Source organism: Chiloscyllium plagiosum, unplaced genomic scaffold (genome assembly GCF_037043375.1).
Source record: "Chiloscyllium plagiosum isolate Xiang-an unplaced genomic scaffold, Cpla_swu_hap1 HiC_scaffold_4, whole genome shotgun sequence".
Taxonomy (NCBI): domain Eukaryota; kingdom Metazoa; phylum Chordata; class Chondrichthyes; order Orectolobiformes; family Hemiscylliidae; genus Chiloscyllium; species Chiloscyllium plagiosum.
Genome location: NW_028270142.1, coordinates 54,254,841 through 54,281,083, shown reverse-complemented (window position 1 = coordinate 54,281,083; position 26,243 = coordinate 54,254,841). Strand labels below are relative to the sequence as shown.

Below are 26,243 nucleotides of genomic sequence, written 5' to 3'. Positions count from 1 at the left end.
CCAGTTCAAAAACTTATTTCTTTTAGCAACCTACTGCAAAGTAGCAGGGGGCCACTTCAGTGAAGCTTCTAAATTCAGGGTGGCCATCCTTGCACCTATATTGTGCAAGACAACTTCACAAAGATGAAAGGCAAAGGAACCTTCAAAACTCCATTCTCACGTGCAGCCAATGGAGGCAAGATAAAATGAGTTACCAAATGAATCAATGAATAAACACACGCATTAATAAAACTTCACAACAGTTCTACACTATTTCACCTCATTTCTTATCTGCTTTGTGTTCTGAAGACTTGCACTTTCACTTGCTTTGCCAAAGGGAATAGGGAGATTGGCAAGATTAATAAGGTTGGTTACCTGAAAATCATAAACTCACACTGTGTCAAAGTACAATGCTGCTTCAACACAGTATTCCCAATTAAGCAAGAATTCATTTTTAAAAGTTGCATTCACTGTAAAACAGAAACTTCCATAACACAAAGCAAAACTCAAGGAGAAAACCCAACGTATCAGGCATATCTGAATACAAACAGATTACCTTTAGAATGGAATCTTGGTATGATGACCAGATCTTCTGGGTTTTCTGCACTGCAGCAGAATATACTTTGCTGGAATTTGCTAAAATTCAGAGAAGCAAAATTACAATACAGTAAGCCATCCACAAATTATTTTATTAAAGTCTTTTGTATTCATATTTATTTCATACATTTAGTCTACTCAGCCTCCTCCCTGTCAAAGAGTCAGCAGTCACCTCACTGAAACAGTAAAACATCCAACCCTCTGTCGCTTCACTGAGACACACTGAAGGAACCAGTAAGAAAGCAGAATTTATGGGGTCTATTTGATGGAATCACTTTATTTATGCAGTGTTTCAGGCAAAACATCCAGAAAACAACAGCAATGAACAGAACTCAATAGAAAGTAAGTGACATCTCATTCATTTTAACAATTGTTAGTTCAAACCATTCATATTTTAAAATTACAATAGAATATTTAATACCACACTATACTCAGGCTGCATTGACAGCTACATTTACATAGAAACATCAGATCAGTTTAACTCGTAGCTAACTTGAAAATGTGGCTGAATCTTGTTAGACCTCAGCACCTCATTCCTAATGTGGCACCTTCATGAAATGTGTGAAGTTTTTCAGCTAAAGGCTCAACAATTGGGAAAGTGTCACTTGGAGAAGGATGAAATCCACATATGAATTCAGTGCTCCCATGTGTGTAGGCTTTACTTTTCATCCCAAAACTGACTTGTGCATGGTTGGAAATGAGAGGAACAACTAAACTCAAAATCAACAGGCTTCTGTACTCCCACAAAAATCTGAAACGTTAGCTTTTCAGACGAGCAGCAAATGTCAAATGCAAATTTTGACCTGTTGTCAAATAACTTAATAGACCTCTGTACAAAAAAGTCCAAGAACTTCTACTTTAAGATTGAATATTTCTCCTTCAAAAAATGTTATCCATGCTTTTCAAATTACTTCTCCACCCACGTAGAATAAAACATTAAATAACAATGCACTTATTATTTGATAGCACAAAAATTGGGTAGAAGAAATAATGCCAGAAGGTGCCATAGAATATGCCCTCTGGATGCCTTCCTTAGTAAAATGACTTACCTACGATTCCTTTCACTGGATTTAAATGAATCTGAAAGGGTTTAATCGTGTCCATTATAGCCTTATCCCGTAGCACATTTCTTTGAAGCATACCCAGGAAAATCTATAAAACCAAAGAATTAAATTTTATAAGACCAGCATCAATAATCTTATTGCCCTCTCTCACCCAATCAGATGAGCAAGTTCAAAATGAAAACTGCAGGAGTATCCCATCAGCAGATAAATACCCTGCCAATTTGACTGGTTTCCTCAAGGAAACAACTAAAATTATGCAGAGCTAAAATGATCGCTCACGCCTTGATCTTGCTTGTTGATGTCCTTTTCTCATGTAGCTCAAATGGCCAAATTAATAAAACTATTTATTCATTCATTTTAAATTATATTCCCATGATGTCTACATTTAAACATAAGAAACAAAACTATAGTTCCTCAGCATCATGACATACCTCAAGACTAAATATTATGCCTTCTTCTCAACCTTTCCCAACCCAACATGGCTTGAATAACTTATTTTATGTTCAACTATCCTAACTTCACAGGAGAATAAACTGAACTCTTCTAATGACTTTACAATGCTGGACATTGGTTTTCAGTTTTGCATGAACCACAACATTGTGTACCAGTCTGAAGTGGGTACCAGCACGGTATTACAATTAACCATGAATTGATCAGGTAAGTACTTAATTTGATTGGGAGGCATTGTAGAGTTGACGACAAGTGTATACATGTATGTCAGAAGGGGAGTTCCACTTTCAATCCCTGAACGCTAAATACAGCAACATAACTGCCAAAAACTGGTTCAGACACAAAAAATAACAAAAGTAGTAATAAGAAAATCATTATTCCTAGCAGAAGCTAGGAAGAAAACGTACATAAATGTTGAGAAAATATACATATTCACACGCAGCTAATCATTGATGCAAGTACAGATTTACATAAGTATTAAAATAAGAATGTTTGAACATCATACCTACAGTAGGGCTACCTTACCTGGATCTCTTTAACAATCATGAAACAAAGCAGTCTATCCAGACCATTCAGCCCAAACGTACCCAAGGAATTCTGGATTTCAGAGAAGAGCTGTTTGTTGGTCACTTCCTGGTGAGTCTTCATGTCATACCATGTGTTTATTTGGTCAATGTAGCAGGTCACTCTAAGTCAAAATAAATAGAACTAAAAGGATTACCTTAATGCACTTTAAAAGCAGTGCTTAGAAAATGGATCAACTTGAGTAGAGACCTGAAGATTCCATTTTTCCCTCTCAGCTAATCAGCATAAACCGAACGATTCAACTGAAAATAGCCAGCAAGTTCTGGAAACTTAAAATGCAAATTTCACCCATTTATGTCAAGTTTCTGCAACCTGTTACCACAATTTAGAAGCCATTTTGACCACACCCACCAAAGTGGCCACATCATGCTGAGTTTCTGCCAGTTCATTGCCTGGGCCCAGATACTTAGGCACACAGCCACCCATGGTCAGATTAATCCAGTGTTCATGACAAAAGAGTCTAAGAACTACAGTCTACAGTAGGCCATTTGGCCCTCAAGCCTGATTCACAATTCACTAAGACCATAGCTGAATTTCGGTCTCAACTTCACCTCCTACACTTTGCTTAGAAACAAAAACCTACTGATCTCTATTAAAGTTACTGAATAGCTGAGCATCAGTAAATCTCAGAGATAGAGAATTCCAAAGATACACAACACTTTGAGTGAAGAAATTTCTCATCTTAGCCCTAAATGCCCAAAACTTTATTCTGTCTTCACACTCAAGTTGAACGTTCACTCAAGGTGAATTACTCCAAAATTATTTTAGTGGAATACAGTCTAATGATCTACTCTTGGTGTGTTAGACCTGCAACCAACAGTCAATTGAAATAGTGACTGTTTCTTCAGTTGCTGCAATGAAGTGAACATCTTCGGAGTATAGTTTACTTCAATGACCTTATAGGATCCACTGACCAGGTTCAGTCACTGAACAATTACATTTCAATAGAACTACTCAATGCCACTGAGTCACAGAGAGATTATTTTCTAACGTAGGCTAATTGTTAAGCAGAGATGCTGTGATATACTACCACCTCAAGAAAGCCATCCTAGATATTTAACCATTGCGACCCTAATGGAAACTCCAGACTAGAGTATTTATCAATTCTATCTTCACTTTGATCCTAGCCATTGTTCTGTTTGTCTTTGACTTTTCTACTTCCTTTCACTAGTTTTTCTTCCTTAGAATCCAAGCTCTGTCTTACATTTTTATCTGCTGCCAATCTGATATAAACCCTTTCTGACAGCACTAACATATATGCCTATTATCATGGTCCTACCAATTTGTACTGATCCCGTCTGCCTTAGAACTGGTTCCAATGGCTCAAAAATCTGTTATCTAACCTCCTGCACAGTTTTCTAACCGCATGTTCAATGACTCAATTCTCCTGATTCTTAGCACTAGGACTGGAAGCAATTCTGAGGAGACTACTGTTATATAGGTGCTGCCTTTTATTTTCGTTCATAGCTCCCTGCATTCAGGACCTCTTTTCCTTTCCTATCCATGTCACTGGCTGTTCAGCCTCCCCCAGAAAAAAATTACTGCAACTGTTCTGTGACATCATTGACCTTGGCAACAGGTATGTAACAGAGCATCCTGCATGCCCAAAGCTACACCTGTCCATTCCTCTAATTAAAAGTGCTACTCTTCCTCCTGTCCTATACATCTGATTCCATTCCTTCTCTACCTGCACAGCTCTGAGCTGTGAAATCACCACTTCCCTAACATGACCACTCTTGAAAAGCTGGAGTCCCAGGAAATTTCACGTCAAGGAAAGCAGTACTTTAAGGTTGAATGATGACAAGCACAAGGTTAAATACTCTGACATTTTGCTGGATTCATTGTAGAGCATTATTACAGAGCAGAAACCTCCAGTTTCTTTCATAAATATACCTATTGAGCCTGATACAGCAGATACATAGAATCATAAAGTATTACACCAAGGCAGGATGTTATTCAACCCATCACCTCCATGCTGGTCCATAATAAGGATGGGATCAAATTCCCTTCTTTCAATCTATGTTTGGCATCTCATTTATCTTCAATTATTCCATTACCAAAATCGACAAACTGAAGCACTAAAACTCTCTCATGATAAAAGAGGTTTAAGTCATAACATCAGTCCTTAGATTTTCAAGAACTCATCACAATGACAGTGGAAGCAGGGAAGAAAGTTGAAGTTTATTTTTCACAACCAGCATATTTTGTTTACTATTATTTTATTGTATCTTATTTATATTTAAAGCGTTACAGAAGGCGTAACGGCATGTGATGCAAAATTATTAACGTAAACTATACACAAGACTTTTACATAAATCAGAGAATGATTACAGCACAGAAAGAAGCCAAACAGTCCACTACAGTGCCAGCAGAGAGAGAAAGCTGCATTATACTTTACCAATGCGAAAGAATCAGAATGAAACCTGGGTTATACATTTAGAATTTCAACGAAAGCAACACTCATTACTCAACCTCTTTCTGACTTGTAGAAACAAGTCATTTCCCCAAGTATCCCTGCAAAGACTTTCCTACAGCATTAGCCACTTCACTCTATTAGAACATAGATTTTGTGTAAATTACATAGATCATAGAATCCCTGCAGTGTGGAAACAGGCTCTTTGGCTCAACAAGTCCACACCAACCCTCCGAACGCAACCAGACTACTCCTCTACCTTATTATCTTATATTTACCCTTGACTAATGCACCTAACCTACACATCCCTGGATACTACGGGCAATTTAGCATAGCCAATTCACCTAACCTGCACACCTTTGGGTTGTGGGAGGAAACTGGAGCACCCGGAGGAAACCCACACAGACATGGGGAGAATGTGCAAACTCTACACAGACAGTAGCTCGAGGCTGGAATCGAACCTGGGTGCCTGGCGCTGTGAGGAAGCAGTGCTAATCACTGAGCCATTGTGCTGCCCCATCTACACTAATTCATTGGTTTGAATGTGCTTCGGGCATCTAGTGGTAATGAAAGGTGCTACTTAAAAGAAAATATTAAACTTTTGATTAATACAAGGAATAATCATTAGAAGAGGTAAAAATCTTTCAGCTTACTGATTAAAATGCACTCTTGGACATGTACATCACTGGCCTCTTGTGTCCATTCGTTCTTTCTCCAATATGATAGCAGCATCTGCTTTACTAAATTAAAGTAATCTGATACAACTGAGAGGTACAATGTGCCACTTCAGAAGTCACTTCAGTGAATGCACTGTAGGCCATTTCTGAAAGCCATCATAAATTACAAAATGTACTATTAAAAAAAGGAGAACGGGGCTTCAAAGAAATGGAACTAAAATTCATTAGACACTGCTGGCCACAGGCAGGGAAGGTACAAACCGGGTGCCATGGAAATCTCCAAAAAGGAGCAGACGAAGAAAATTGGAGATGCCAGGTCTCTTCCTCCAAGCTTTTCTTCAAAGCAGGTGGAATGTTGTGACCACTTGAGCCAAGAGAAAATAGAAAATAGTTCTCTCACACACACATGCACCGATACAAATACACCCACTAAAAACAGGGTGGCTACATTATACAAGGTGCAGTGAAAGGACCACAGTGCTACTAAATAAATGGAGGGCATCACTGTATTTTATTACCCATGGTTTTAAAGCGGCAGCTCTCTAATGCCTCAAACTAACCTTCCAAAGAGCTGCTTGGAGACAAACATTATTCAGTGAAGATGACGGAAATGATAGGCGTGCAAGAAGCTTAAGTCAGGTACACTGATACCTTCTAGCATTCAGTTTGGAAGAATAATGCCTGGTTAAAACACTGCACGGCTCAGGAGCTGGAGATAAAGTAACTGTGGAGGCAGACTTTGATTTGGCAGTCCAATCTCAGTTTGGTCAGTCATTCTTCTTCTGCTAAGTCTAGCCTCCTGATTCCCAAACAACATTTCATAGCTATTCTGATCCTCAAACAAAAATAAAGATGCTCAAAGAGTAGCGAAGCAATTGGACATGAGACTATAGTAAAAAAGCACACTCACTTGGGGTCAGTGATTCTTAGAATTTCTCTGCAGAGTCGACCAATAAATGTCACAGATTCATCGACCGGTTGAAATTTGGGAATGGGAATATGGGTGGACTGGTACATGCTCTGCCAGTCTAAAATCTATAAGAAATCAAAAAAAAGATCTGCTGATAAAACTGAAATCTCAGTCAAAAGTCTTGTCCTTTTCTTAGGTCATCAATTATGATTCAGCAATTGTCCTGAAGTATTTCAATATTTTTAAAAAATAATTTTACACATTGACAATGGAATCCATCCATTACTTCAAGTAAAAATGCAAAGTTGAATAGGAAAATACATTTCTGGAAAAAGCACAGCAGGTCAAGCAGCATCTGAGCAGCAAAAGAGTTGACATTTCAGGCTTAACACTTTGTCAGGACTGCAGACAGGGAAGGGGGCTGAGAAATAATCAGGGGAAAGGGGTTGGGGCTGGTGATAAGTGACTCTCTTGCTCTTCAGATGCTGCCTCAGCTACTGTGCTTTTTCCAGCACCACACTTTATCAACTTTGACTTCTCGCATCTGCAGTCCTCACTATCTCCTAGGACAACATATTGAAGGTTTTTGAAATGTAATGCTCCAAATCAAGTTTAGTTGCTAAAACCCAAAGCACATTTTGGAAAATGCATTTCCCCGAGAAGTAACCTCTCCCAGGGTTAGCAGAGAGATTTAATATTTTCAGTTTCCTTTTCCAGTATTAATATTCACCTATCATTCTTTATGTGAAGCACACACAACTACTGTGACTAAGATTTTCTTATTTCCATTAGTTTGCCAGCATTCCACCTGCAAAAGTTTACCAGGACTAGAAAGTGTAAATGGAAGAAGGATGTTCCCGATGACCCCTGTTCTGAATTCACTGGTCATAGTCTTAAATGGCCTATGTTTTATTCTTAAACTAAGGAGAAATTTCTCCATCCAGACAATAGTGAGCCTGTGGAATCCTGCGCCACGGAAATTACTTGAGGCCGAAACATTGAATGTTTTCAAGAAAAAGATAGGTATAGTTCTTATATACCTAAAGAGATCCAAGGGATACAGGGCCCTGTTATGAATATAGCCATATTGAACAGGGGAGAAAACTGAAAAAGGTTGAATGGTTTAATTCTGCTCCTATTTTCCATGTTTCAATGCCTTTTCCCCATTTTGTTTCTCAATGTTATGATGGCAATCTGAAGTCACATCTCAATGGACATGGCAGTTTATAACAATAACATTGGAGTCACACAACGGACTACAAACCACAAAGATGCTGTGCATGCATTGCTCCACTCCTCAGGAGTAACTATTCAATTTTATGAAAGCATGTTCAGTGTCTCACCCAAGATTCAGAATCTGAAAATGAAACGAGCTTTTTGGAGTGCCCAGGAATTTCAAGGTATTTAAAATGAACTGCAATCAGGTTGAAGTCACTCAGCATGTTAGTGGTCTTTGTGAAGATCTTACACAATCAGGTTTCCCAGGTGATGTCACAGGGCCAGTAATCCAGAAACCAAGGCTAACTATTCAGGGACATGGGCTTAAATCAATCAATGTTAGCTGGTTGAATTTAAATTCAATTAATAAAATCAGGAATATGAAGTTAGTTTTGGTAATGGTGATCATGACAACAAGTACTGACCGTTGGAATAAAATCCCCTGGTTCACTGATGTCATTTAGGAAAGGAAATTTGCCATCCTTCCCTGATCTGACCTAGAGCGACTAGCGACGTGGTTGACTTTTAACTGCCTACTGAAATAGCCTAGCAAACCATTCAGTTCAAGTGCAATTAACATTGGGCAACAAATATTGAGTTTTTCAACAAATCCACAGCCCATAAAAGAATAATTTAAAAAAAAAATTATAGTCACGAGTCTGAACCATTTTGCATCAACACAAATGCACCCAAAAATAATAATGCATATTTTTAAAAAAACAATGATTTTTTTTTAAAACTTGAGAGTTAAAATGGTCTCAACCATAGAGATAAGAATTTCCAGACAAAAGGATATCAGAGCCCATCTCGCAGTCCTTCTATTATCATAGTGCTCACATGATAGAACTGTTGATCATTTCCTAATAACCAGTCTCTACCAATTAATCTGCAGGAGACCCAGAAATGTACTGAGAAACAGAGTCATTGATGGAAAGCTTTGGGAACTACAAGTTCAAGACAGCTAAACCTGTCATGCCGCATCTCAAATTAGTCATCATTAGTTCCCCAAAATTCTTTCAGCAATCTAACATACATTATCTTTTGAAAATTTAGATCAAGAGTAAAATTAAACACTGGTTCAAAACCAGAGGCTAGATGCAAAACAAAGCAGGCCACATGGTAATTATATTTTTAGAAGCTCACAGAAGAGTTAAACTAAAACTCATGCAGTTTTTGCTTTAAAATCCTGCAGGTTGAACCTATTCTCCACATCAACCTGTTCAGAGATGTTATTAAACACCTCTGGAGCAGGTGGGACTTTAACCTGGGCCCCCCCCCCCCCCAGTCCACAGGTACCAATGCAACCTCTGCACCACAAGAGGGCTCTTAGAAAAGTAGCTGAAATGGCTTCAGCACTGTCTCTATCAGGTGAATGGGGGTGAGGATGAAGGTGATAGGTCAGAGAGGAGGGTGGAACGGATAGATGGGAAGGAAGATTGGCAGGTAGGACAGGTCATGAGGATGATGCTGAGCTGGAAGGTTGGAACTGGGGGGGGGAGGGGGGGGAGAAAGGGGAAATGAAACTGGTGAAGTCCCCATTGCAAATCTGTTTCAGAACATGGTTGAAGAGTTTCAGGGCAGAGGAGATGACCTGGGGGTTGCAGTGAGACACTCACAAATTCTTGTAGAGAGAGGAGGAGAACTTCTTCAAGGTAGACATGCTTGCAAGGGATTCACAGAAAGGTCAAAATCAATTAGATAAAAGTGAGGACTGCAGATGCTGGAGATCAGAGTCTAGATTAGAGTGGTGCTGGAAAAGCACAGCAGTTCAGGCAGCAAAAGATGCTGTCTGACCTACTGTGCTTTTCCAGCACCACTCTAATCTAGACTCTGATCTCCAGCATCTGCAGTCCTCACTTCTTGCCTACTTTTCTATCAATCAATTTCTATCAATTCTATCAATTAAACATCTCTGAAACAGATGGGACTTGAATCCAGGCCTCTTGGTTCAGGGGTCATTAACACTGAGCTACAAAATGGCCCCCTCGTGCAGGTTGAAAAATAGAGCACAAAATTAAGAGCATATTTTGCTACTTTACTTGCAGCATATAATCATGAACAATGATAAGCACAAATTCTCAAAAAACACCTTAAATATCTATGAATTGTGTTTGATCAGATGCAGGCAGAGGCCATTAAGTGGGGTTTAACTTGAACAAACATAAGGAGATACTTATTAAACTGTGAGGCATTTGCATATAACATTTTTATAAGTAATTAAATGGTAAGACAAAGATTGATTCTGTTGTTCCAAGAACACTTCATATTTAATGTTGCTTGGATGATTTGAGTTTTGAAGGATTTTGGAAAGTGGAATTATTTTCAGCTCAAGTGATTCTTTTACAAAAAGTTTTTTTTAAAAATAAGATGCTGCTTGTTTTGTTGCAAACCCCTACATGATTCGGTTGGGATTTATCCTTCTCTGCACAGATCTGTTATTTTCTCTTGTGACAGCGAGGATTGTATGTGTATTTTGGGACTGTTCAGAGGAATAACCACTTATACTTCTATATTACTGACTCTGCATGTTATTCAATAAATAAATAATAATTTAAATTTTGATTTTATAACAAGCCAGAAAATCTTAATTAATCATCCTGGTAACCAGAATAAGTTTTTAAAAAATGTGACCATGGAGTAGTGGGACTAGAAAAGCAGTGCATTCCTCCAGTATCAGTCTTAACATTGTAAATAATATAAGACCAGGTAAAAATGAATTCCCATGCTATCTTTCACTAACTTGTTTCCTGGAGTAGACACGGACACATATGCATCACTGTCAGGTAGGTGCTCTATCACCAACTGGCCATGGCTGCAGTAGCATCAGGCAGGTAGTTAAAAAAAGGATGAACATGACAGGGCAAACAGATGGGGCAGAAGAACCTTAAAATATTAAAACGCAAAAAATGACACAAAAAGTAGTTATGCTCATTTAAGATTTCTTTGAGAATTACCTTTGTCCTCAAGAAATTATTGCACTCTTGTTCCACATTGTAGTTGATTATTCGAGACACTTCTTCCTGCCATATCTTCAGCCCATAAATGCTGACATAATCTTGTATGTATTCAAAAGAACGGTAAAATCCATCCATAGTGGCAGCCATCTCTTTCAGTTTGGGCATCAGTTCACTAGTCTGTGTCAGAGCAACACCAAGTGTTTGAAGCTTTTATAATACATGGTTTCTATAAATCATAACAACGAACAGCACTTGACAGTTCGGTTGAGAGTAAATTCTTTGATTCTCTGCGATCAAAAGCTAGAAATTCTGAATAATGAGAATATTAAAGTGCATCTAAACTCTGGATATGTCAGAAGTACATTCAATAAACTTGATTATAGGCAGCCGTCTGAAATGACATGATGTTTTGCTAAAACAGTAAATGATGATTTCAACTGTATAAAAGGACCTGGCTCATTTTCCTTCTCCCCTCAGTGAACAGTCTCTACCTAAAAGTTAACAAATTTACTCATCACAGACTTATACAGGGATTGGTGCAATGCATCTATAACCAGATGACCCATGAACATCTAAATCAAGTGCTGTATACCTTGGGTGAAAAGCTGACTCTGACTTCAGGGGTAGCAAGTGACAAGTTAGCAAGGCTCAGGAGATACTACAGTCCTCCTTCCCTGTAACTGTTATACTTTTCCACTTCAGGGATTAAAAAAAACCTTCCAATGTCTGACCCAAAACTCCAAACCAATAAGAAACATTACATAGTACAATTATCACATCCATTCACCTTGGCTTTTGGGTTAAAAATCAGCCCTTTGTGAAGGGCAAAGGCAACCCTTCTGACCAATTCCTTCCTGATACCATCTTCCAGCAACTGCTTAGGATCCACCTATTAAAAAGAAAAAAGAAAAACTGATTTGTAATTCTAAACCTCTTCTGAAAAAAAACTTAATCTTAAATTTCCATGTAAAATTGTCTTGCTCCCAAGCACCCCCCTTATTAACATCATAAGCCAAGCAAATCTGACTGAACATTTGGGACACCACCATTAAATGAAAACAATGAAATTGATAGTTTGAGAGGAAAGATGCAAGGCAGGTTTTTCTGAACTGAGAGCAGGGCTGCAAGATGAGATTTTAGGGTTAGAAACTTAAGACAACAATGGCTGCTGTGGAGCTCCAATTGCTGTCTGAAACCATAATGACCCTATCAGTGCTAGTGTTTGATTTTTGTTGGTGGTCACAGCCCAGGTGGACTGTTCATTTAGGCCAGATTGCCACTCCAAAATAAATGCTTACGAACAGGTAAGTGTTCACATTTAACTAGAGACACCCTGCCTTTTCTTACTCAAGACCTCTCACACCTATCGAAACAGGGATTCACAAAGTCTGGGGATTTAAAAAGGGGTTTGGGAAGCACTGTGCAAAACAACTACATTGATGCGGGCATTGGTGGGTTACCTAGCTTGACAGTGATAGTTATGGACGGTAGTGAGGCCTGTGGAAATTGCTGCTTTCTTGAATATTTATCAGCCTGCTCCAATCATTCTAGTTGTTTTCATTTATTTCTGAAATTTCTTGCTCCATAGGTTTGGATTTTAAAAAATGCATTACTCAATGAAATTCCCCCACCCACCTTTAAGGCAGCAGAACAGAATTACTGAAGAGTGCTTGATTCTGAAACTTATAAACTACCTTTTAAAATATGAACCCATGAAGCATGTTTCTCCAATTAAGTGCATTATTTAAAATTATAATTTCATTCAAGGAAAATTAAATGCATTTTTTAAAACTTGCTATTTGCATCACTATTTAATTAAAAAGATGAGAAAGCAACCTGCCTCCAGGCTTCTCTTCTTTCATTTGTAGTTTTTAGGAATAGCGAGAAAACTGCTGGCCACACCCCCGTAACAAATACTCAGCTGCTCAGCATCAAGCTACAGTGGTCAGGAACAGTTTGTATGCAACTGCTACAAATCCACGTATTGTCACAACATGGCAGCGCATCATAAAGCTTGCTTCAGTGTAACCTTATAATTAGTTACTTCAAAGTACTGCTACAGTTTGAGCTTTCACAGTGAAGTTTCACTAAAATAGCATTTACGAGTACACCAAGTACAGTCATGCATTGTGCAGTCAGGGATTACGTATTTGCCCACTCTCAGATAACAAAGAAATAAGAACCATCTAATAAAATTGATAGCACAGTGTGAGGATACATCTCCACTGAACTCTCCCCACAACAGAAGTTGTGAATCGCACAGTGAGGAGCAATAAAGCAGAGACAATTACAAATAGCAGCAGCTGACTTTATTCTGGAAAAAAAAGTGGACGATAAGAACATTTCATTTCAAGTGTTTGTTTTATCGTTAACAGCTAAACCACCTTCTCCGAACCTAATCCACTTTGTTCATGCATTTCTCATACAATAAGGTGCAAAAATAAAATGTATTTCCTATTTGTTGGGAATTTTTTTTTTGAAGGAAGCTTTCTTTATTCCAAAACCTTTGCCCTTTGAAATTATCCATAAAAACTTCCCTTTCCCCTAACATTGCACCATCCAGTTGTGGAGATATTGGTTTAATCAATAGTCTGGAGAAGCACCTAGTACCATTTGAATTGACTATCTATGACCTTTCTATGTTTCATCACAGACTACTAGAACCCAAGTTGCAATTAACAGTAGACACATTGAATAGTTTTCTGGTTTCAGAAAGCAGAATGCAAAACAACCTCAGATCTTGACCACAACAAAACATATCTTCAAACATTTTCACTTGCCTTGATGATGCCAACAAGGGTAGTCTTCATCATGAGAATGCCTTCAGTGAAAATTGATATTGCATGAGTAAGTCTTGCAACCTTTGAGCAAAAAGGATATGAGAAATAACAATTTTAAAAAAGCTAGATTCCAATTCAATTTTTATTTGGTCTTTTGACATGTGCTATCAGTTAACATTCACCATAATCACTCACTCCATAAATAGCACTAACCGTTCAAGGCAACATTGACGGCCTTTGTCAAAAGAGATGCCAGTTGGGCAGGTAGATGTGGATCAGACGCATACTACTTTAATTAAGAGAGCACTGTATTAGCAAAAATTGACCAGCAATTCTTTCATTGTTGGAAGAAAATTCAATATGTCATTGTCACCATGAGATCACCTGTAAATTAGGTGATGAGACAAGAACAAAAGCACAGCGCCAAAATTTGGTGAAGATGGAATCCCTTTTACAATTCAATTCAGAAACATCACCAAGGTAACAGCAGAGACTAATTAACAAGAAACCTGCATTAGCAGCCAAGTTTAACGGCACCATCTAAGAGTCTTAATGCCTTTTCACCACCATGCTTTAACTGTACCAACATCAACAAAAACAGAGCAAGAGCCCTCCACCATGAATTCCATTCAGTCAATACCAATGACCTCCAAATTCTCTGACCTGTCCAAAACCCACCATCCCCTAATACCTCATATCTTGCAACAAGCTGGGAATAGTCCTTCAGCTTGTCTTTATCCAATCGAGTTGGCACTTCCATAATGCTGTGTGTTTGTAGCTTGATAATTTTTGCTAAGGATGTGAACATACTTTCTGGAATAATCTGCAAAACCTAGAACAGCAAAAAAAAGTGACAATTTTTAAAAAAAAATACCATTACATTTTCCAGTGATTTCACCATTGCAGGTGATTAAACATAAGGCTTTTCACACATTAACGTGCCATATTGATTAAAAATTCAATCAAAAGTTTGAACTAATTTCAACTTAAACATACAATCAACATGAAACACCAACAATTTGGTGGAATGAAACAATAAGAAAGAAATCACGTGCAGAGTCAAATGTTGAACAAGATGTTTTGGATGGGACAAAATGTCCATTAAACCAACTAAAACAGCAGGAGCTTGAATTTCTACAAACTCTTAATATAAACAATGTCTCTCAAAGGGCTTCACAGACTATAAAGGAAAATGGAACACAAACCAATAGGTGGGTGATAAGCAAGATCTTTGTCAAAGAGTTTCAATAGGTAGAGAACATTAGGCTCAGGTTTCCAAAGCAGTGGGAACTAGATGGCCAACAGATAGGTCAATAGTGGATTAAGGAGGGGCACTGCATGGATGACCAAAGAACTGGAGTGGGCAGTGAACATGGGGTGAAATTGAGGTAGTATTAAAATAAAGATGGATGAAGTCATGATATGATTGAAACAAACCAGAACTTAAATCTCAGATTGGGTGCAAATGATAATTAATTGCAACTTGATGTAGAACTGAATATGTGCAACAGAGTTTTTTTATGGTGTATATGCAGAACATTACACAGCGAGCAGAATAGAGGTCGACAGCAAGATTAGGGGAGACAAAACCATGAATTAAGATTTCAGCAGCAGATAGGCTGCAAGTAGGTATAAAGATAGGAAATGTTACCAAGCTAGAGGTATATGGTTTTTGTGATAGAAAGAAGAATGAGTTTCCAACCTAGAATCCAATAGGTTACAGGGTCTGATGCAGTCGAGGAAGGAAATGAAGGAGCAAGGATACAGAGTTTCTGCCAGGAACCAAAGCTGATGTCTTTTTTTGAGCTGGGGTTGGTGGTATGAACAGCAGTTCTGAAAAGGAGGTGAAGTGATGCCCAAGATGGAATAATTTAGAATAGAAGATAGCACAAAGGAGGAAAGGAGGCTAGTAGGAGTTGAATATAAATTGCATTGGGAACTCAGCAGGTGGTCTCAAATGATGTGACAGATCAGTGTATAGTGAAAGGTGGAGCAAAATAGTCAGAAAGACAAAAGATGCAGGGTTACAGCAGGAGGGAAGGTTCTGAATTGGTGCACAAGGGAGACAAACTGATGGCCTACTTATGACAAAAAAAAAACCAGAAGGTCCTTGCTAGAGGTGAGACAGCAAGAACACAAGGAGAATGATGGTAATAAACTTAAAAGGAGCCCACAGGTCAACTTTATTACCCAGAACAATCATCAAGCATTGTTAAGCAGAGGAGATGCTAGGTTTAGCAAAATTTGAAATGATTAAGCCAGACCTGATGAATGGGCCAAACCAGTTGCAGTCATTTACAGATTTGAGTGTGGAGATTGTGGAACTACTGGAAATAAAGGCATCAATGGAGTCAGTAAGAAGAACTGAAAGTCAGCGACAACAGAGCCAGCGACAACAGGGGAAGAATATCAGGAGATACTAGGGGAGAAGAAGGATTGATGTACTCAAGTGAATTTCTGAACAGGGTGTAAGTTTACAGGGAAATTGAAATATACAGCTCTATTCAAAACACACAGCTAACAGTCATAATTCAATAGATCAAAGTAGACATTTATTCCAGAGCACAAGACTCACCTTTCTAACATAGGCCACCAGCTCTCCAGAATAATACTGGGACACGCTCAGAAGGTCTGGACTATTGGCCTGATTAATTCTCATCAGTGGAAGATCAAGGGCTGATGCCAACTGAAACAGCAGAACAAATTATCCACCTAAATATTAATCATTACATCTGAGAAGTATCGATAATACTGATTAGTTTTACTGCTAAAAAAAATTTTTAAAAATTCATCCTCAGGATATGTACACCGCTTGCAAGGCCTGTATTGATTGTCTATTCTTAGTTATCCCTTAAAATGAAGGAATCGAGCACTGTAAACACAGCTGGGGGTACGGTATGTAGCATCAATAGCTAGAAAGCTGTAAATGGGCAACGACCGACTGACTGAGTTGGCAAAACCATAGCAGCAAGTGCTCAGCCAGGGAAATGTGAAGTCAATCTCTTTCAACCCAAGAAAATAATTCAGATTTTTAAAATATATAACCGCTCGGCAGTTTAGAACTATAGAAGGAGCAGAGTAATTTAGGAATTCATGTATAAAAAGCATTAAAAGTTATGAGACAGGTACAAAAGTGAAATGAGAAAACCAACAAAAAATTGTTTCTTTTAAGTCAAGGAAGGTGGAACTTACATTGGTTCTATAAAACTCTGGTTAGGCCCTGCATGGAAAGTCCTGCTATCCTGCTTGCCTGTGTATAAGATTCATAAAAGGTCCCAGCTTTGTCCCAGTCAAGTCATTCCTCTCAATTTGTTTTTATTCTTGTATGTAATGTTGATTTTGGCATTTGCTGCCCATCCCTCACTGCCTTTGAACTGGCCGAGAGAGCTAGCAGGCAGTTAAAAATCAACCGCATTGCTATGGGTCTGATTGGCAGATTTCCTTTCCTCGAAGGACAGTTGCAAGCAGAAGGCTTAAGACAACTGACAATGGTTGCTGGTCATCACTATACTAGCTTTTCTGAATTTCGGATTGATTTTAATAAACTGAATTCAAATTATCTGTCATAGTGGGATTCAAGGCCTTGTCCCAGAATACTGGTATGGATCATCAGTACAATACGATTACAAGCTACCTATATGGTATAAAACACAGTAACTGAAAAGAAAGATGGAGATTGACATGGAAGAGTTCAACTTCAAACAAAAATTAATCAAAATCTGGTCATGCCTAATATTCTCCTAATGCAAACTTAAATGATACAAAATGACGGCTTCCTGGTGACCCAACTGTTTTGGGACATGCTCATTACAAATGAATAACCCAGTCATTCATCATATTATTTGACTAATTCAGCAGTTTAATCGTTTCTGGTCTATACTGCCTTCTGACTCCTCTCCACTTACCTTTAAAAATGTTGCCTTAAGTTTGGTTACCATGAAAGGGCTGACTCGTATACCTTCTTGCATGATAGATGTGTAGCTGCAGATAAGTAGTATTATATTAGTCATTGCTCAAAGACACGCTAACTATAGCAATGCACAGCTTAACTGGCACTAGTGAAGGTCATAAAATTTAAATAATAATAATTTGGGTACATAAGAAAACAGATCTCAGGCATCCATTTGACCATATATAATTTTACACAATTCAGGAGTTAATTCATTTGGCCAAAAACTTCTAAAGATAATTCATTATTTTGATTTTCATCTATTCAACTTTCAAGCTTCCAATAACATTGCTGAAGTTTCACATTTTACCTGAAACCTGGATTTTGTTTTTGTGTTAGAACCATATCCAAAACTTGAGAGGTACAGGAAGTATTCAGAATGTCTAAGTCTACTTCTTCATTACCAATAATTTGAACCAACAATCCCTCTAATTTTCTTTTGTTGTCCACATTCTATTCACTTAAGCATGCAGGATCTTAACATTTTGTCAGGTAGTACAAAAAAAAGGGCCAATGTGCGCTTGGCCTCCTCAAGAACTTCAGCATTCCTTCATGGCTATACAGATGGAAAAGAGAACCGACTCTCACCCCTTCAGAAGCCAGCTATGGCAATGTCACCAGTCAGCATCGCCAAATTGTTAAGCTTACCTAATGTGTTTTGTCCATTTTCCTAAAATTCTTAGGTGGGATGAGTTCATGTTTTTAAATCTAACTATGGTTTGCGTTTGTGACAAAGCTAAAATTGGAACAACAGCTTCAAGCCTTTAAAAGATTAAAAATCAAATTTAACATGTTGTCCAGTCTATCAAGGTATTTTGAGGGCAGGGCAGAAGGAGGAAGTAAAATAGGGCCAAGTTATTTGCAGGAAACAGCAACATACAGCTCTGTTTGATGACTGACAATACGGAAGTATTGTTGAGGACTTAAAGCATAAGCAACCAATTTGCGTGAATTCAATTTACAAAATTGTCTCTAGTTAGCAGGTTGCACATTTGGCCAGCTTTATGCTAGTTGATACCCACTATACATCTCACACTCCAGTGATATTTGATTGAACTAAATTACAAGTGTTCTCAATAATATTAGAAGCAAAGAGGAATACACAAGAACATGAAAAGGACAAAACAGGCTAAGAGGGGTGTGGTGATATACAAGAGCTGCTACAAACAGAGTGCTCACATTTGGTGAAAAAGAGGAGACTGTGTTAATGAAGCTAAACTCCAACAATTTCATTTTATTTGTTTTCTTTGAAAAGGGCACTCATTAGAAAGAATGGAAGGTGGGATGGGATATCAGTGATTTATGACAGCAGAGAAAGGTACTCAATACCTGCAGCTTTAGCTGACTTTTCACAAGAGGATTGGGTATGTTTAACTATTCTACTCCGGCATCGGCGATATCCCAGATACTTGAATCCAGAGGAGGAGTTGGGGGTGTTACATACGTAGAAACTTTTAAACACCAGATTTCACAATCTCTCTCAATATAAGAATGATCCTACCTGTCAATAAGCTGCCAGGCATATGACAAGTCGCCTATAATCTGCATGCTAATGAGGACCTCTTCTTTAATGTTTATGGTGCGAATCATCTGATGGAGAAATTTACGAGTGTCGGCCAGGAACTGGCAGATCTGCAAATTCGATTCAAGTTGGTGGAACTCTTGGACCTGTTTTAAGAAGTTACAAAATTCTCAGCCTAAGCATTGTAGAGTGACAGATATCTTCAAATTAATTCTTTAACCCTCTAGAATACCAGTATCTCTTCTATGGGTCTGGTAATTAAGAATATTGACAGCATCTATTTATAAATTTGTAGCAACAGGCCCAATGTGCAAGGGTTTAAACTTTGAGTTATACTTTAACAACTGAAATAAATCACATTCATTGTAGCAATGTAACGGACTTTGTCATTACCACCTGACTTTGTCATTACCACCTGACTTTGTCATTACCACCTGACTGAAAATATCTTTCATCTCCTTCACTTCTTCCGTTCTCTTACCTCAAATGTTTAAAGGAGTTAGGTCAACATGTATACTGCGCATGGGTTTACCATCTCCCCATTCGATTATGTTAGTGATCCCAGTTTTGTTACAGATGATTTTGGAGTAAAAGACAGAGAATTTATGGAAAACAACATGAAAGGATGCTCATGGTTGGACCCCAGACACTCCTCTCCTACTAAGAAGAGCAACCAAAAGGGATTTTAGAACAATTTTGACGATCAATCTCACGAATTTTCTTGGATAGATCAATACTGGTTACTTTCATAAAGCAGCTCAACTATGAAGACCCATGTTTCGAAGTGTGCCAATGTTATTAAATACATAATTATACAAGAAGCCAATTTAGGGTGTAATAATCGGATCCTTTCATGATCTGAACTTAATATGCTGGCTTGAACTTTCATGTAGCTGGATACACTGGCACCCAAAATTGTTGCGGAGTCTTGGGAAAAATTTGCATATCAATAGTTCAGAGAGATAACTGCTCATCTAGCATTCCAAAACCTGACTTGGGCACTAACTTAGGAGAAGGTCTAAAGTTGCAGGAGTTCTTTGGAAAGGTAGGAGACCCTTTTGGAGAAGTAACATACCATTCTGGATATGATGCTGGGATAACTTAGGAAGAAGAAAGGTGCACAAAAAGTGCAGACACTAATTACAATTGTTACACTCATTGGAGCTGTCAAAAAAAGCTGCAAAGAAACAAAACTGCCTGCACTCTTAAATGATATTTGCTATTTAACCCGGAGAACTATTATTACAAAATTAGTGCTGGACTACAGATTTCACAACCTTACATTATGACAGTGGAGTGCCTGTAAGTTCGTCGTTTGATTGCTAGCTCCACATGGTTAGAAACTCTATGAAGAAGTGGACCATTAATTCAAAAGCTTATTATTTTTTATAAGATAACTACGATGTGAAGATGCCAGTGTTGGACTGGGGTGGACAAGGTCATCAGAAGTCAGACGACACCAGGTTATAGTCCAACAGCTTCATTTGAAATCACAAGCCCTTTCGTCAGGTGAAGACGAGAACCTGGTGTCACCGAACCTCTGACTCTGCCCTCCCCAGTCCAACGCCTCCACATCATGGCTACCAACGACACCACAAACTGCTGGTTCAAAGTAGAGAGGAGAGGATGATCAAGATGATGGCGCATATCGACATAGATATCAAGTTTCAGCAGAGATGCAAGAAAACAGAAGATCACGAAAGGGCTACAGAACACGAACCCATTCAATTCAAGATACAACACAGACTACACGGAGGCTCTGCCATCACATCTTTCTCGATCATTTCATAAACCAGCTGTACAGACGACACTGCAAACTTGAAACAGAGATAGAGTGGATATTCTCAGCCTGCGCTCAGAATACAGTGGACCAGCTACGAGATACTGCTAAGCAGACGAGGCAGCAGAACTAAGCCATTTACAAGCACACCAAGAACAGGAAACTGGAGAAATTTGGCATCATCACCAGCAGTAACCAAGCCCCCCCAGTGCCACCACAGAAATCCATCATCTTGTTTGACCACACCCTTCAACCAGATGAAATTGAAGTTCTTAGCCAAAGCTCAATTTCAATCCCACTATCAAAATGGACCCTACTGATCTCCCAGCAGGCACAAGAAGAATTCATCAGGTGAATGCGGCTTCAGGAATTCTTCAACAAATCCCAAGATGCCAGCAGCGAGCTCAATGACATAACAAACAAATTGGAACAGTCGTCAGAGAGATCTGCAGTGCAACGACCAAACAAGAGTGTGTCGAATTGGACACCTTTCAGAAGGCTGCTGCCCCAGGCTCAACATATGCTCAAGCCATCAGGAGATACGTTAATGCCAGATTCATCAGCCATGCTCACATAATCGCACAGAATGTCACCCAAGCACAATGCAATGCCATCCATGCTCTCACAACCAATCGCAATCAAACCTACAAAAGGAGGAGCCATCATCATGTAGATTAGAACAGACTAATGCAAAGAGGGGTACTGCCAACTGAACAACCAGGAGCATTATCGACAACTACCTGCCAATTCAACCAAAGAATGCACCTGTCAATCAAGACCTTTGATCAAAACCTCAGACTCTCCCCCACACTCTCATCCCATGTTCTTCTCACATAGGAGATTTCTACTCCTTTGCAAAGATACACAAAGCAAACACACTGGGCCAGCCAATCATATCAGGCAATGTGGACCTTGTGTGATAACCCCTCTGGCTATGTCAAAGGGATCGTGAAACTCTTTGCACAAAGAAAGCCCAGCTTCTGTCGCAACACTACAGACTTCTTACAAAAACTCAACACCCACGGACCAATCGAACCAAGAACATTCCTCATCACAATGGATGTTTCGGCACACTACACCAACATCCCATGATGGCTGCATTGCTGCAATAGCATCAGTACTCAACACCAACACTGCCAATTTCCAGATGCCATCCTACAACTCATCCACTTCATCCTCGATCACAACGCCTTTACCTTCGACAACCAGTTCTTCATCTAACAGCCATGAGGACCACACTTGCATCCCAATATGCCAACATATTCATACATAAGTTCAAGCAAGATTTCTTTGCTGCACAGAACCTATGATACTTCACTCAATGAAGGGGCAACACTCTGAAAGCTTGTGATTTCAAATAAACCTGTTGGACTATAACCTAGTGTCCTATGACCTTACTTTTATGAGATGAATGGAATTTTAATATAGTGAATGAGCTTTTATCAATTTTAAGTATTTTCTTTAGTGAACTGATCAATAAAATTTAACATTACATAATCTCAACATGGGTCCCAGGTCTGCCTGTGGAGGTGGCTGAGTGAATTGGCACGGTAACGTGCAAGGGTGAAGGGTGGGTTACAAAGATCAGCATGGAGGGAGTAGATTGAACATAGGTAAAAAGGGTACAAGGGGTTGTGATTCCCTTTTTTCTCAAATCTAGGGTAAAGTACACCAGGCTGCCTCCATTCCCGCAAGCTTTTTTAATTATATGGGTTGTGCCACCATATATCCTAATTTCAGTGTATCCCAACTTCTAGAAACAAAAATCAACTAGCTAGGTCATTTTCTCTACCCGGGTCAGGTTTCCAGAGCCAGAAACTGTCCCAACTCAGTGCTTCCAGCTGAAAATCTAAAATTACATATCTTCTGAATGTCCCCTCCCTTTTATTTCTCCAATCTTTTTAACTGCAGACTGAAAGGAATAATTGGGACAATAACTATTACGCTGTTCTAACATGGCAACAGATATAACTAAAAACCATTAAGTCAACTTTCTACAGTACCCTCCAACCCCAGCAAACAGAAAGGCAGTCCCTCGTGCTTTTTTTTTTAAAAAAAGAATTCCTACAATGTGGAAAGAGGCGATTTGGCCCAAAAAGTCCACACTGACCATCCGAAAACTATCCCAACCAGACCCATTCCCCTACATTTCCCCTAACGAATGCACCTAGCCTAGACATCTCTGAACACAGTGGGTAATTTAGTTTGGCCAATTCACCTAACCTGCACATCTTTGGACTAAGGGAGGAAACCGAAGCATCTGGAGGAAACCAATGCAGACACAGGGAGAACATGCAAACTCCACACAGACAGTCGCCCAAGGCTGGAATCAAACTGGAGTCCGTGGCACTGTAAGGCAGCAGTGCTAACTACTGAACCACCGTTCAATGATTCAACATCAGGTAACTGAATAAAGTGTTTCTTGCAGCGTGGCATTTGAGAAAGCAACTTTCACCATCCTCTCAATGAAAAAGGAGACATTCCGGCTCAATATACCCAAGACCGTATGACAGAGCCTCACTGTTTCACCTTGAACTTGACATTGCACAAACTGAGTTCATATATTTTAAGTAGATCAGTAGGAGGCTGGAAGAACACAGCAAGTCAGGCAGCATCAGGAGGTGGAGAAGTCAATGGTTCAAGTGTAACCCTTCTTCAGGACTGGGGGTATGTCTGGGGGAGCAACAGATAAAGGGGGTGGCGGGGACAGGGTAGTGAAATGAGGATAGGTGAACACAGGTGGAGGGTACAACCTGGTTAGTCAGTGGGAGAAATGAGACAGAAAAAATAATTGGGAATTTTAATACAAATTTCCTGTGCTTCACTCATTAGCAAATAAATCCTTTATCCAAGCATCTTCAGCTGGTGATTCTTCTCGTTTGAAGAAAGGAGTAAAATAATTAACTATTTTAAAGCACAGGTTAACAATATTGAATTTCAATTTCTTCATATTTAAACAAAATAAAAAATTGACTAACCCAGAAATGATCTCAAGGGAGATGGATCAATGTGGGAAAATAACAGAGTGGTAGATGATCAGCCATGATTCAAAATGACAGAGCAGGCTCGTAGGACTGACTGGCCTAATCCTGCTCCAATGATAACTATTTTATTAAAAATATCTTTATGGAACAACATACCAAAAGGTTCTCTTGTTGCTCAAGTGGTACTTGTGTATTTTAAGACATCTCACTAAATATTTTCATTTCAGCTTGCAGATGATGTTAGTCTGTTCAAAGCTTTCTCACCTCTTCCAAAGCCTGGATTAACTGAACAGTCTTCCTCCCGGCTGCTGTTGAGTCTTCATAATTCAAGGAAGAAATTTGCTTTGAAATCTCCCTAAACCAGGCTTGTAAATTTTCTAAGAGCAAAAAAAGGAGAGAGGAGTGTTTGAGAAGATATAGATCCTGTTGCATTGCTATAAAATACATTTTAAAAAATTATACATTTGCCCCTCTCTGGTCTCCACACATCACAGCCTTCCAGCAGGAGAGCGGTACAAGACCAGCCGATTCATTAGTGTTACTTGAAGTACTAAAGGAGCAGCAAAATTACAGTATGCATGTTGTAGGTGTACAACTTACAAATGTAAAGACAATGTATTCTCAGCAATCAATTATACAGATATTTCTTTCATAAAGTGGACCAGTAGATTAGAGTCAAGAAGGAAATGAAGACCTCTTAGAACAATTCAAAAAGCACCAAGATTCAGATCACTTTGGGTTTGAGCAATTTTAGACAGAAAAAATAATTGGGAAAAACGAACACACACATTTTATCTCCCTGTCACCCAACACCTTTTGCCTTTTATGGATACCTCTCTAGTTCTTCAACATCCATTCGAATTCTTTGTCTAAAATTGTCTTCTAACTTGGTCAATTTTTCTTTTTCTTGCCAAACATTCAACTTCTTCAATTACTTTTGCATTCGAAGAAACTCAGATCCATCTGAAATTTGAATTTTGTGTCTAAAGCCAAAACAGAATCTAACTCTTTTCAGTCAGATCACAAGAACAATGTTGCTGTCTGACACAGGTTCACGAAGCATGGTCTCATCTCTATCGTTTCCTGCCACAAAAGTTACAAATATTACAGTGTAGAACTGCTTAGCCCCCTCAGCCTTCTATTCTCTGATCTACAGTTTTTTTAAACAACCCATTTTTATGATAACTAGGCATTAGTTCTCTATTTCCCAAAACCTTACTTTTTCATAGTCAATTTTAGCAACCTGCATGAAATTTTTGCCCTACAAACTAGACCCCTATTTTGATACGATTGCCAAAGTAAAGTGGTGCAAGGGAGACAAAATAATGATAAAAATTAAAAAGAGCAAAATGGAAAAAAGTAAATGAGTGACAAGGGAAAATAAGAAAAAGAATATTATTATTAACTCTGTTTAACCAAGATCTGAAATTACTTGATTAAAAAAAAAAGCCTGTCATCACAGGGAGGAACAGAACTATTTTCTACACATTTGGCAAACAAATCGAACATTTCAATGAAGGCCAAACCAAAAATCAGCCACAAAACCAGAAACTAACAGAACGTTGTACAAAGAAGACTATATCTCACCAGAGCACAGAGCAGTCGGAACACTAATCACATACCATTTTTTTCCACTCTGGTGAGAGGCTTTACTCCAGAGAACACCTCAGCAAGTTCAGTCATTCTCTCGGAGCCCTCTTTCTGATAACTTTCCCATTTGGCTTGCTTTTCTGACAGCATTTGCTTAAACATCTAAGTGATAAATGAAATACACATTACTCAATTAATGGCATAAAGCAAAGGAAGCCGGAGCAACCCTTCAGAAATAAAACCCACTCGGCTGGCTGCTTGTCCTCTGGTACACTGGGGAAGCAATACTCAGATCCATCTTCACTGATCCCTGCCATATAGGAGATACTGGAATCTCCCTGCTTTAGAAAAAGGCAAAAGGAAAAACGGAAGAGGAGGGAAGCTTGTTGCAAACCTGCTGCTCAATTAAAGAAATCACCCACCCTGTTCTCCAACATTGACGTTTGCCATGTATCTTATTTGAGGTGGTGGCAAGGGAAGGTAGCAGGGTTAGCAAAACAACAGACAAACTTGTTTACCATCAATTAAGGGGGAACTTCTGGAATTTACCACCAGGACAGGAGTTATTAAGTAAGTGGAAAAGTGCACACTAATCACAAAGAATCATTACGGATTTGGGACAAGTAGATCATATCTGATTTATCTAATTATAGGTTTTCAATTTTTTCAAAACAGTTGGCAGTTTGCAATACCATCCCTGACATCTTTCAACCATATAGTAGCACTAGATCTACGCTGCCTGAGACCAGAGATTTCACATTAATTTGCAAAAACATTAATTACCTCAA

At 38.8% G+C, this 26,243-nt stretch overlaps 1 protein-coding gene across 1 annotated transcript in view; it reads right to left on the bottom strand.

Annotated features, from left to right (window-relative positions):
- Nucleotides 1-26,243, bottom strand: part of washc5 (WASH complex subunit 5) — a 62,754-nt gene that overhangs the window by 13,660 nt on the left and 22,851 nt on the right. Inside the window, exons 10-22 of the mRNA XM_043688548.2 lie at nucleotides 25,488-25,617; nucleotides 24,130-24,242; nucleotides 19,081-19,247; nucleotides 17,536-17,611; nucleotides 16,206-16,316; nucleotides 14,322-14,462; nucleotides 13,631-13,711; nucleotides 11,638-11,739; nucleotides 10,848-11,027; nucleotides 6,676-6,800; nucleotides 2,616-2,778; nucleotides 1,626-1,728; nucleotides 536-615 (exon numbers count right to left, since the gene is read on the bottom strand). Of these exons, the coding sequence (XP_043544483.1) occupies nucleotides 536-615; nucleotides 1,626-1,728; nucleotides 2,616-2,778; nucleotides 6,676-6,800; nucleotides 10,848-11,027; nucleotides 11,638-11,739; nucleotides 13,631-13,711; nucleotides 14,322-14,462; nucleotides 16,206-16,316; nucleotides 17,536-17,611; nucleotides 19,081-19,247; nucleotides 24,130-24,242; nucleotides 25,488-25,617 (1,572 nt within the window). The remainder of the gene's footprint in view (nucleotides 1-535; nucleotides 616-1,625; nucleotides 1,729-2,615; nucleotides 2,779-6,675; nucleotides 6,801-10,847; nucleotides 11,028-11,637; nucleotides 11,740-13,630; nucleotides 13,712-14,321; nucleotides 14,463-16,205; nucleotides 16,317-17,535; nucleotides 17,612-19,080; nucleotides 19,248-24,129; nucleotides 24,243-25,487; nucleotides 25,618-26,243) is intronic.